The 12,771-nt window shown below is 40.8% G+C and overlaps 1 protein-coding gene across 1 annotated transcript in view; it reads right to left on the bottom strand.

Annotated features, from left to right (window-relative positions):
• SETD1B (SET domain containing 1B, histone lysine methyltransferase) overlaps positions 1-12,771 on the bottom strand; it is an 87,572-nt gene that overhangs the window by 61,099 nt on the left and 13,702 nt on the right. Inside the window, exon 6 of the mRNA XM_088449159.1 lies at positions 1,089-2,216. Within this exon, the coding sequence (XP_088305285.1) occupies positions 1,089-2,216 (1,128 nt within the window). The remainder of the gene's footprint in view (positions 1-1,088; positions 2,217-12,771) is intronic.

Below are 12,771 nucleotides of genomic sequence, written 5' to 3'. Positions count from 1 at the left end.
CATACATACACACACACACACACACACACTAAACAAAAAGCAAACACACTTCCTCTGTGCTAAAACAACAACTTAAGAAAGAGAAACTACAATAAAAATGTAGATAATACAATAGGCAGCACCTCCAGACAGATCTGCTGTCAGAAACAGATTCTATGGGCTCGATTCAATTGACCGCGAATTAAATAGCACCCGTGAGGGAGCCCCGGAGCTATTCAATTCAGCACGCTGTTAAGGATTTCTTCTCGCGCTCCTCCAGGGGTGCAAGCAGAAATCCGACAAAAGTACAGGCGTGATGCTGTTTTCTGCCCTTAGCGCCGGGACTAAACACACTGCTTAAGGTGCAGGAGAATGGGCATTCCCCGGCCTAACTGCGCGCAGAATTGAATAGCTCTGGGAGCTCCCTCCCGGCGCTATTTAATTCGCGGTCAATTGAATCGAGCCCAAAAAGTCAATGTATACTAAAATGTCCAGAAGGTGCAAGGGGTGAGCAGTTCATAATATTAAGCATTGGAAAGTTCAATAATGACACTTCTTTCTTGTAAGTGTTATAGATCCCCACACCTTGAGATCTTCCCATTGATGCAAATTAGTGAAAATTATAATATCTTCAAATAGGGTCCTAAAATGAGACCCTTACACCAGAAGCACCATCTACGTTTTGTACCTATTTGAAGATATCGTCTCCATAGTAGTGACATATAAGTGATTAGATCAAGGATCTAGCCTTTGGTTGTCAACTTCACAGCAGACATACTCAGAAGAGTGCTAATATTTTTGGAACACACATTAAAGCATTATGGCAACATGATTCCATAGTGAAACATTTTAAATGCATTCAACATATCACCAGCTTAAACAAATTATATTAAAATGAACAGTAGTTTGATTGTTACAGGAAATAATTTTCACCAGATAGATTATCTAGTAGATAGTTATCAGTAGGCGAGATTAATCATCACTTTACAGATACAAAGTGCTGCACTAAAATTTAATTTGTTTCAATTTAAGAACATTTCTGAGCATTTAAAACTATTCAGCCACCTCATTTCATCTTTGCAATATATATATATATATTTGTTACTTACCTCCTCCATTTTCTCAGATGTTGGGGTTTCGTCACCTGCCATCTGTTCCGTCACCTCAGAGCACTCCACTGTCCTGCAAGGCTGACTCATTTGGTTAGTGGGAGTTCCTGACCTTGAGTTCTGGCAAAATGATGAAGTGCCAGGAATTGGCTCATCGTCATCATCAGAGTCTGGCAATGGAGTTGGGCTGATGTCCTCCAACCCTGTGCTAGAAGGTCGAGAGGAAGGCGTGACATCCTGATACTGAGAACTCAAGCTAAAAGGAGGGATAGGCGAAAGTTGGGATGAGGAGGAAGATATAGGACTTCCTTCCATCCTCAATTCCTTGTCCAAACTAGGTTCCTGTAGGAAAGGTATTTTGGTTCTTTCCTCTTTTAAAAGCATTTCAATTCTTGAATCTAAACTATTGTGCTGCATTTCTGACTCCAAAGTAGGTGTCCCTGGTGTGTCCCGTCCCTCTGGTGTGCGAGCACGAGATGTAGATTTCAACTCCTTGACACAGTCTGGCTCTGGAGGAAGGGGTTCATCAGGTTTCTCTTTAACTGGTATAAAGTCAATATTTACAGAACTGCAGCCACCATCAGAAAAAAGCTCCGATAGTGGTGGTGCTGTTCTCCGGTAATCCAGTTCTCTCGATGTCTGTGGGAATGGATTCTCATCAAGAAGTGGGTAAACTGATGCTTGATAAGGAGAAAAGGCTGACTTCATACCAGAATGGCTTAAAGGTGGTGTATGTGAAAGCTGCGGAGTCTCTGGTTGGGATCGGGCTGCATTAAATGTGTGCTCAGAGCCCCGGTAAGCACCAGAGCTGTGGACATAGTGATGCCCTGGTCTCCGGTTGTAAGCGTCTGAAAACTTTGATTCATGTCTCCTTGGTTTGTAGTCCTGGCTGTAGTGAAAAGCTGGTGTTGTCTGCCGACTGGAATAGTTGGAGTCTTGAGAGTAAGGTGTTCCTAGACGTGGGGTGTGTGGAGTTCCTTGTGACTGTGGGGTATACTGGCTGTACGAGTTAGGGGTATCTTGTCGACAGCTTGAATAGGCTGTATCGTGGGAAAATGGAGTACTGCTGTTTGGGGTAACTGATGCGCCGACACCAGTTTCTTTTGTACGTTTCAAGGTTTCATTAACCTATGTCCAAATGAAAGAAAACACAAAACATGGTTATAGAAGCAAACTTTCTTAAAATAAAATATAAATCTCAATATTTATTCAACTGTGTTCAAAATTGTAGGAGTTAAGATTGAGAATTTGGTTATAGTAAAACTTTAAATTATCTAATATATACATGAAATTCTAACGGCAGTGCCAGAAGAGTATAGGAGTATGTTTCGGGCTGGTATAGAAATATAAAAACAATAAATACTGTGGCTTTAAAATATATAATCCACTGTCAATGTTAAAATGGAATTTTTGTACTTATGTTAAATCCTTTTCTCTGAGTCCAGTGAGACACACTGGATACATTGGGTTAGAGAGACTGGTGTATAAGAACCATGGCACCTTCAAATTTACCTGCAAAAGCACAAGCTCCTCCCCCTATATACCCTTGAAGCCCATTAAGAGATTCAGTATTTGTGAAACAAACTTCCAAGGACAGAACAAGGAAGACAGATCAAGAGGGACAGGATGAACAGCATCCTCCCTACAAGGACAAAAAAGGGAGGATGTCCAGTGTGCCCTTTGGACTAAAAAAAGGATTTAGCGTAAGTACAAAAATCACATTTTCAGTTTGATCCATAGGGGACACATGATACACTAGGAAAGTTCCTAAAGGAGGTTTTGCTCAGAAGTGTTGCTAAACATCCTATGGCCCAAACTGCCATCATATGGAAGCAAAAAGGTTGACTACTATATAGAATCCTTTGAACAGAAGACCAGATGATTGCAGAGCACATCTTTCTAGCTGAAGCCTTATGCTACGCCGCCTTAATGAGATGGAACGTTGAAATCACTTTGGGCACAAAGAAGGGTGATACACAAGAGAGCACTCCAGCTTCAAAAACTCTTTAGCGAGGAGATAGCTAACAGAAAAGTAAACTTCCTAGAAAAAAAAACTAAATCCCAAATTCAATAGGAGAGTGTTGTAAAGCTGCAAACACTAGGATGATATCACAAGAATCGATTGTGTAAGGAGCCTAAACATGCATCACTCCCTGATAGGTCTGTACCTCCAGCAAAAGAACTAGTTGTCTCTGAAAGAGAACCCAAGAGAGCAGTGACCTGAACCCTTAAAACGAATATAAAAAATTATATATTTAGATAACCGATGTGTTAGTATATCCTTTAACTCATAACTCTGCATATATAAATTAGCATATGCCGGGGCCATATTCGAACCCATCGCTGTTCCCCGGCGCTGCAAAAAAAATTCATTATTAAACGAAAAATAATTTTTATGTAAAATAATATGAATCAATAACATCAAAAAATCAACCGGTTGCCCCTTGTAGTGTGAACTGGAGGTAACCGCCTCTCTCACAGCCTCCATCCCCTCTTCATGCGGGATATTTGTATACAAGTTAACAACATCGAAAGTGGCTAAAAAAAACGCCATCAGAAGGTATAGGTAATACATTCAATTTATTAAAAAAATGAGTTGTGTCTCGTTATATAGATGACCTCTTTGTGCTGTGGACTGGAGGTGAGATGGACCTCCTTACTTTCTTTAGTGAATTGAATTCCATCGTTAGTACTATTAGATTCACTCTGAACTATAGTACATCAGTGATACACTACTTAGATGTGATGATTAAGATAGATGATGGTCACTTTGAAACATTAGTTTATAACAAAGCCACAGACAAAAATACATTACTTGTGGCAGACAGCTTTCTCACCCTCCCTTTAAAGAAAGGGCTTCCCTTTTCACAGCTTGTGTGGGTTGCCAGAATAACATCGGACAGAACAAAATTACTGGCAGAATTGAAAAAAAAATGGGTGATACGATTATCCAAAGGGCAGATGCTGTCTCTGAAGTGGAAGAAGCGATTGAAAGATGTATGGAGACACATCGATCTACATTATTGAGATCTAATGTTAATACAAGATCTGAGCGCATCAAATTTCCTACCACGTATTCCATCAGTTCCACTATTTTAAAACGTGCTATTTTGCGACACTGGCACATAATACAAGCTGATCCCATTTTGGGTGACTTTTGCAAAGAACCACCGATGTTTTGCTACAGACGAAGCAATAATTTGAAGGACTCTATTACTAGATCTGATGTGAATCAGCAGCAGCCCGTCAACTGGTTGACAACTAAAATTGGAGAATTTCGTTGTCCAGGGTGCATCAATTGCAGGTTTTTGATTACAGGTGGCACCTTTGAAGATCCAGTGTCAAGAAGGGTCTACAAGATAAAACATTGTTTGACCTGTGAGAGCAAATATGTGGTCTACGTGATCAAATGTTCATGTTATCGTATTTACGTTGGCAAAACGATTAGAATGCTTAAAGAGTAATTAGCGTTGCATCGCTCTTCCATTAAGAAAGCTTTTATTAGCATTGATGGCAATACTCCCCCGGTGGCGAGACATTTTGTTGATATAAAGCATAACCCATTGGACTTTAAAGTCATGCCTATAGATCAAATTCCACCTATGAAAAGAGGGGGTGATCCCAATAGGAGTCTGCTGCAATGTTGAGAGTAGATGGATTTATGATTTGAAATCCATTTCTCTGATTGGTTTAAAAGAATTGAGCCTCTCGTTTTTTTATAACCAGTTATTTTTCATATTAGTGTTTTCTTTTTCTGTTTATGTATTTGTGTGTTCTTTGAGTTTAATGTACAGCATGTTCATTCTTGTATATGGGACCTGTTCCTCCATTTGTCTCCCCTTCTCCTATGACATTATGCGCTCCTGTAGTGCGCATATATATCTGAATGAGTACTTGGTTGATATGTATTAGACTCGGTTGCTTAGCAATGCTGGTTAAAACCTGAGTCTCACAGTAGCGCAGCACTTCCGGTTTTGTAATGCTGGTGATACAGCCTAGGTAATGGTTGCTTGGTTACGCAATCTAGTGCTTTCGTTTCACTCTAGACGAAGTCCGGAGACGTGTCACTTCCGGTCGTAAGCAGCAGCCTGGATTGAGACTCCGGTGGCTGGCGGCAACAAACAGGTGAGCGCATTTTTGAGGATGATTGTGGTAGTGAACGGATGGCCAGGTAGGGTATATTAAGTTGAGATGGTTTAGTGTTTGTCATGCTGTCCCAGGAGGAAGGTGTCTGCGTACACCAAAACAGCTGTCGGGCATGGACATAAGGCTTCTCACCCTGATCTCTTTTTTTTACATGGAGCGATGAGCATTATGTGCTATTAAGCTGCTATGGAAAAGTTTTTCCTTTTTTCTATAATGCACTTTATGCTGGATTTGCACGTTTATGCTTTGTGGAACTGATCATGGGATACATGTACTGTACTATATAAAACTTCTTTTTTGCATTTAAATGGTGTGCTGATCGTGTTATAAGACTGCTACTACATATCTATCTATCTCGTACCAACATTTTTTATTTATTTTTTAAATGCCCACGAAATTGTTGCTTTTTTTTTTTTCAATTATCAAATTATGTAAATAATAGCCATTTAACCCTTCTTCAATGTAGGTTTTATTAATAAATCTGCATAATTGTTAATAAAATTATACTGAATTGGGTTTAAATAGCCGATTACATAATCTGAAAATGAAAAGAAATAGAGAATATTCAACAATATTTGGGACATTTATTGAATAAAAAAAATATTAGCGAGTTAAGTTCTAATGGCATTTTATCTACCAGAAACACCTTGGGATACTTTGTCCTGTAACATAAGTACCAACCTTGTGGGTTAATTGAGATGCCATTAAGTCACAGGTGCTCAAACTCGGTCCTCAGGACCCCCAACAGTTCATGTTTTCCAGGTCTCCTCACAGAATCACAAGTGATATAATTTTCTCCACCTGTGAATCTTTTAAAATGTGTCAGTGAGTAATGAATACACCTGTGCACCTGCTGGGTTACCTGCAAAATGTGAAATGCTTGGGGTCCTGAGGATAGAGTTTGAGAACCACTGCATTAGGTTCATCTCTGGCTTATCCTACATGTCCACAATCTGCTTGAAGACATCTGCCCAGGAATGACCATTTGGGAGGGACTGTGCTGTGAAATCTGCTTCTTAAATATAATCTACCCCTAGAATGAAAACTGCTGCAAAAGCTAGAACAATAAGCTCTCTACATTATATGAATTTGTCAGATTCTTTTCTGACAAAGGCACTCTTGATGTGGCATAGTTTGACTAGATCCTGTTGGCTTTTTGAAACTGATTTTCAGCACATGTATCAGGAGCCTTGACTTATCTGTAGAGTCCAAATACCCTGTAACTTGCACTGAAGAGAGACGAGCTCCTTGCCTCAAAGGCGGACGGCTGTTTCACAATCGTCCAAAGCCAGGAAAGAGGTGACCCATGCAGAGGGTGTCGTCTTGGATCCACTAGCAGAGTGATAGATGCTACTTTGAAAACTGTCTGAAACGCTGGCTGGTGAAGTGATGGTCACTTGAAATATCCTCAAGTGGAACTGACATCAAAAAGGTGGAAGCCATCTTTGCTAGGGTCCTTAAACAAACAAAGATGAACAGGCTTTTGTCTGTGAGACAGCAAGGACAACCAAAGGTCCCTGTAGTGAGGGGATTATTGTCCACTACTAGGAACACCCTCTGCTTATGGGTTTTGAGCAGAAAATCCTAAGGAAGGTTACAATTCTAATCAAAATCCAACTGTGAGAGTCTAAGAGGGGTATTCAATATGAAACGTTAACCTCGCCGTCGAAAATTTCGCCGCACATCGGAGCTTTTGCCGGCGAAAAAGTATCGCGCGCGCCCCCGCTTATCCCCTTATTCAATATGAAATCGTCGAAAACGGCACCCGGCGATACTTGGATCGGCGAAAACAAAGGGGAATTTTTGGGAAATAATTGTAGGACCCTCCTAAAGATGTCCAGACCTCGGGGATCACTATGGGTACCCCCGTTTTTGCCTGCAGAAGAAAGTCGGAGTTTTTAAGTAGCCGCGGCAGGTGTTTTCCCGACTTTGAAGAAGTGATGCAGAAGAGCATTTTGCTTTTTTTCATTTTTAAAAGTGGTCCCATCAAATTTGGGGTACATGAAAATGGGTACTAGCATATTTTTGTGTTCTGCAAAAATGCACCTGCCGCTACTTTGCGCAATGAAAAAAAACACCTGCCACATACTAGTCCCTGCAGCCTGGTGTTGGTTTCTAAAATACGGTGGTACCCTACACATTTTGTTCCCCGTATTTTTAGAAACCACCACTGGCTGGCAAGCCTGGGGCTGGTTTGGCTTTTGGGGGGGGACCTTATGTTATTTTTTTTGTAAATTCTTCCAACTTTTTTTTACAGGTCCAACAAAAATGGGAATTTTCGGGAAATATTCTAGGGACCCCCCTAAAGATGTGTAGACATGGGGGATCACTATGGGTACCCCCATTTTTAACTACTGAAGGAAGTCAGGGTTTCTAATAGTGTGGCAGGAAAAAACACCTGCCAAAGCTATGTAAAAACCAGACTTTCTTTTGCAGGCAAAAATAGGGGTACCCATAGTAATCCCCCATGTCTGGACATCTTTAGGGGGGTCCCAGGACATCTTTAGGGGGGGACCAGGCATATTTCCCAAAAATTCCCGTTTTTGTTCATTAATGGGGTCAAGGGTCATTTTTAAAAAAACAGGGATAATTTTCAATACTACAGCAAGTGAAAAAAAGTGCAGAATTGGGGTTTGGGGGTGCAGGCTTATAAAAAATAGCCTGTACTTTTGGGAATGTCCCCTTAAAAAGGAAATGTTCAAAAAAAAAAAAAAAAAATCGGGACACCCTAAAAAAAAATAATAATAATTTGTTGTGAAAATTAAAAAAAAAGGGAAAAAAAATGCCAAACTAACGAAATATGTGGCAGGTGTTTTTTTTCACAACACGTGGGAACTGTCAGTAGCCGGAGCCAATCAGCGGCCGCTCTACAGTCAGCGCGGCCGCTGATTGGCTCTCAGGACTACCAGCTCCGTGGATGTGCCGTCAGCTGGCATTCGGTAGCTATGAGTATGCGTGGGAACACACATATTCACAGCTCGTTCGTTTGTCGTGTATTAGTTGTTTTTTTTTGCCAAGTATGTGGATTACTGCGGAGACCAGTGCCAGGATAGAGGAGAGTATGATTTTTTTTCTTTGCAGGGCCATGTTTTTTGAATATTCTACTTGGACAAGGGGACCGAATATCTGGTATAGGTAAGTATGTGTGAATGGGTAGGTGTGTGTAATAAACTTATACTGGACACGGTGTATGTGTTTTGTCTTTTTATAACTATTTATTTTACAGTGAAATTACAGGTGCCGCATGTCTGCTGGCACTTGTAGTTCCACAAGTGCAAAATGGCAGGCATGCTGGCACTTGTAGATCCACTGTAAAGTACACTAGTGTTACACTATTACCCCCATACCCACCAAGCAAGGGGTATGGGAAAGAGCCTCAGGCTTCAGCGTAAGCCTGTGGTGCTCGGGAGAGGGGGGACCCTTTTTTGGGGGGTACCCATCCTCCCCGAGATCACCGGCTTGCGCTGACCGACTTGGGGTGTAATGCTTTGGACCTGGAGCCCCGGTGATTGGGTCTCCGGGCTGTGGCATTACACCCCGGCGGTCGGTTGGGTCTGGTGCTGGTCTTAAATACAGGGGGTACCCCACATGTTTTTTGCCCCCTATATTTAAAACCAGCACTAGTCCCTGCAGCCTGGTGTTGGTTTCTAAAATACGGTGGAACCCTACACATTTTGTTCCCCGTATTTTTAGAAACCACCACTGGCTGGCAAGCCTGGTTTGGCTTTTGGGGGGGGTAGGGGGTTGTAAATTTTTTCAACTTTTTTTTTTTACAGGTTCAACAAAAACAGTAATTTTTGGGAAATATTCTAGGGACCCCCCTAAAGATGTGTAGACATGGGGGATCACTATGGGTACCCCCATTTTTAACTACTGAAGGAAGTCGGGGTTTCTAATAGCCGCGGGAAGTGCATAAATGCGACTTTGAAGAAAGTGATGCAGAAGAGCATTTAGAATTTTTGGGGGGGAGAATTAACTATGCACTGCAAATTTGGGGTACTTGAAAATGGGGGTCAGCATAATTTAAAGTTGCTAAAGTGACTTTAAAAAAATCATGAAAAACCCTGCCGCAAGCAGCTGCAATGAAAAAAAAACACCTGGGGCATACTTGGGGACCCCCTCAGAGACATGTTCGCTATTTTTTAACTTTGTCCCCCAATATTTATTTTTTTGGCCCCTAAATTCAAAGTGCTTTTTTTGGGGTGTCCCGAATTTTTTTTCTTCTCTTTTTGACACAGATCATTTCAAGAGGTCATTCTGAAGGGTGCAGGCTATTTTTTTTAAGCCTGCACCCCTAAACCCCAATTCTGCACTTTTTTTCGCCACCTATTCAGTGGTGAAAAGTTATCCCCGTTGCGAAAAGTCTTTGAAATTGAATACGGTTAAAACCAAAACCAGTGAAAATGACATCATCAGTGCGAAATTATCGCAAAACCTGACTTTTCGCTCCAAATTGAATACCCCTGTAAGGCAGTGATTCCCAACCTCGGCCTTGGTTTATCAGCATATCAGACAGAAAATGAGTGTCCTGGAGCAAAAATTACAACAACAGCGCTGAAATGTAACAATAAAACGAGAATGGTTGTCTCTAGGTGCATTACATATGATCCATGAGATATATAGTGATGTGTATTTTCTCATAATTTATTTATACAAATTTGACAAATAATCCAAAAATACAGTCAGGTGCATAAATATTGGGAAATTGACAGAATTTTTATATTTTGGCCTCTATTCACCACAATGGCTTTGAAATGAAACAAATAAGATGTGCTTTAACTGCAGAATTTCAGATTTAATTTGAGGGTAATTACATCCAAATCAAGTGAATGGTGTAGGAATTACAACGGTTTCTATATGTGCCTCTCACTTTTTAAGGGGCCACAAAGTAATGGGACAAACTAAACAACCCTAAATCTAACTTTCACTTTTTAATACTTTGTTGCAAATCCTTTGCAGGTAATTACAGCATGAAGTCTGGAACACATAGACATCACCAGACACTCGGTTTCATCCCTGGTGATGCTCTGCCAGGCCTCTACTGCAAATGTCTTAAGTTCCTGCTTGTTCTTGGGGCATTTTTTCTTCAGTTTTGTCTTCATCAAGTGAAATGCATGCTCAATCAGATTCAGGTCAGGGGACTGACTTGGCCATTGCATAACATTCCACTTTTTAGCCTTAAAAACTCTTTGGTTGCTTTTGCAGTATGCTTCAGGTCATTGTCCATCTGCACTGTGAAGCACCGTCCAATGAGTTCTGAAGCATTTGACTGAACATGAGCATATAATATTGCCCAAAACACTTCAGAATTCATTCTGCTGCTTTTGTCAGCAGTCACATCATCAATAAATACAAGGGAACCAGTTCCATTGGCAGCCATACATGCCCACGCCATGACACTACCACCACCATGCTTCACTGATGAGGAGGTATGTTTTGGATCATGAGCAGTTCCTTTCCTTCTCCATACTTTTCTCTTCCCATCACTCTGGTACAAGTTGATCTTTGTCTCATCTGTCCATAGGATGTTGTTCCAGAACTGTAATGGCTTTTTTAGATGTTGTTTGGCAAATTCTAATCTGGTCTTCCTGTTTTTGAGGCTCACAAATGGTTTACATCTTATAGTGAACCCTCTATATTCACTCTTGTGAAGTCTTCTCTTGATTGTTGACTTTGACACATATACACCTATCTCCTGGAGAGTGTTCTTGATTTGGCCAACTGTTGTGAAGGGGTTTTTCTTCACCAGGGAAATAATTCTTCTGTCATCCACCACAGTTGTTTTCCGTGGTCTTCCGGGTCTTTTGGTGTTGCTGAGCTCTCCAATGCGTTCTTTCTTTTTAAGAATGTTCCAAACAGTCGATTTGGCCACACCTAATGTTTTTGCAATCTCTCTGATGGGTTTGTTTTGATTTTTTCAGCCTAATGATGGCTTGCTTCACTGATCGTGACAGCTCTTTGGATCTCATATTGAGAGTCGACAGCAACTGATTCCAAATGCAAATATCACACCTAGAATCAACTCCAGACCTTTTACCTGCTTAATTGATAATGAAATAACGAGGGAATAGCCCACACCTGTCCATGAAATAGCTTTTGAGTTGATAGTCCCATTACTTTTGGCCCCTTAAAAAGTGGGAGGCACATATAGAAACCATTGTAATTCCTACACCGTTCACCTGATTTGGATGTAATTACCCTCAAATTAAATCTGAAAGTCTGCAGTTAAAGCACATCTTGTTTGTTTCATTTCAAAGCCATTGTGGTGGTGAATAGAGGCCAAAATATGAAAATTCTGTCAATGTCCCAATATTTATGCACCTGACTGTATATACACACATAAATAAGAAAACCTATAGGGTTCAGAGGTTTCCTACAGATGATTTAAATTATAAGCGGACATCAATAGTTGTGGTCTTCTACTTCCACAATAGGAACAGAGATAGGCATATCAATTTTCTCAGTGGAAAATTTGTATCCTTTATAGAACTAACAATGTTGACAATAATGGCTAAATGTTGCAAAAGCACAATACTCGCAAGCATAAAGTCCAGCTGCAAATAAGTAAGTAGTCCTGACCCACTAATAAAATGCTGACACAATGACAAATTAAATGTCTGTCACTGCCTGGACCTGAGAAATACAGTTATTAATGCCCTGACCTTTGTGAACACATTAGGTGTTGTAGCCAGGCTACCATTGCCCAGAAATAAAGCATTGGAATTAAAAAAGGCAAATCTATTTAAACATACAAGGACACATTATTGATGTCCATGGATAGCCTAAACTAGTACATACTTAAGATAACTGACCTAATGGACTGCATGTTGAACCTTTCTATCCATTAGAACGCTGAGAGAATGATCCGGAATGAGTCAAAAGCATCCTTCCAGATTCAGAACCAAGAAAAGAGTTTAGTAAAAGCGAAATCACCACTCATCACCCAGGACTGAAATGACCCCTATGGAACAATTTCAGCAAAAAACAATGTTTTATCTCAAAGAAAGCCTGGGTCGACACTTAAGGAGATCTTTGATGAATTACTGATATACAGGTTCCTCTCATCCATGTCTATGAAGAACTGAACCTTCAGATCCAACAGAGAAGCAGACAAGCTCCCTCCACAAAATATAGTGGTTGGGCAGCCCATCTGATGGCTTCTCTGAGGCCCTAAGGACTGGAAGCTTTAATGAGTATATATTCATTATTTTCCCTTGTGGCCAGGTAAATCAGCTATCTAGCTTTGGCCTGAATAAGACACAAAGAAAAAAGGGTCATGCACAGACTTTGCCAGGCCTATTGGCCAAAACTGTCTTGTCTAGTTATGTAGCAGCGAGCACCTACCATGAGCTACAATTAGGGGAAAATTGGTACCAGAGGCTCCCACAGAAAGAGACCACATTTAGCCCCAAGGAATGGTGACAAAAGTAAAAATTTGCATAAAACAGCCCAAACATGTTGCATAGGCAGGCTCGACCAACTCAGTGGAAGCCCTTGTCAGCGCTTGTGGCTATTGGGCCTCCACCCTCCCATGCTG

This window comes from Taudactylus pleione, unplaced genomic scaffold (genome assembly GCF_031769625.1).
Source record: "Taudactylus pleione unplaced genomic scaffold, aTauple2 ptg000479l, whole genome shotgun sequence".
Lineage (NCBI taxonomy): Eukaryota > Metazoa > Chordata > Amphibia > Anura > Myobatrachidae > Taudactylus > Taudactylus pleione.
This window is presented reverse-complemented; position numbering and strand designations above follow the sequence as displayed.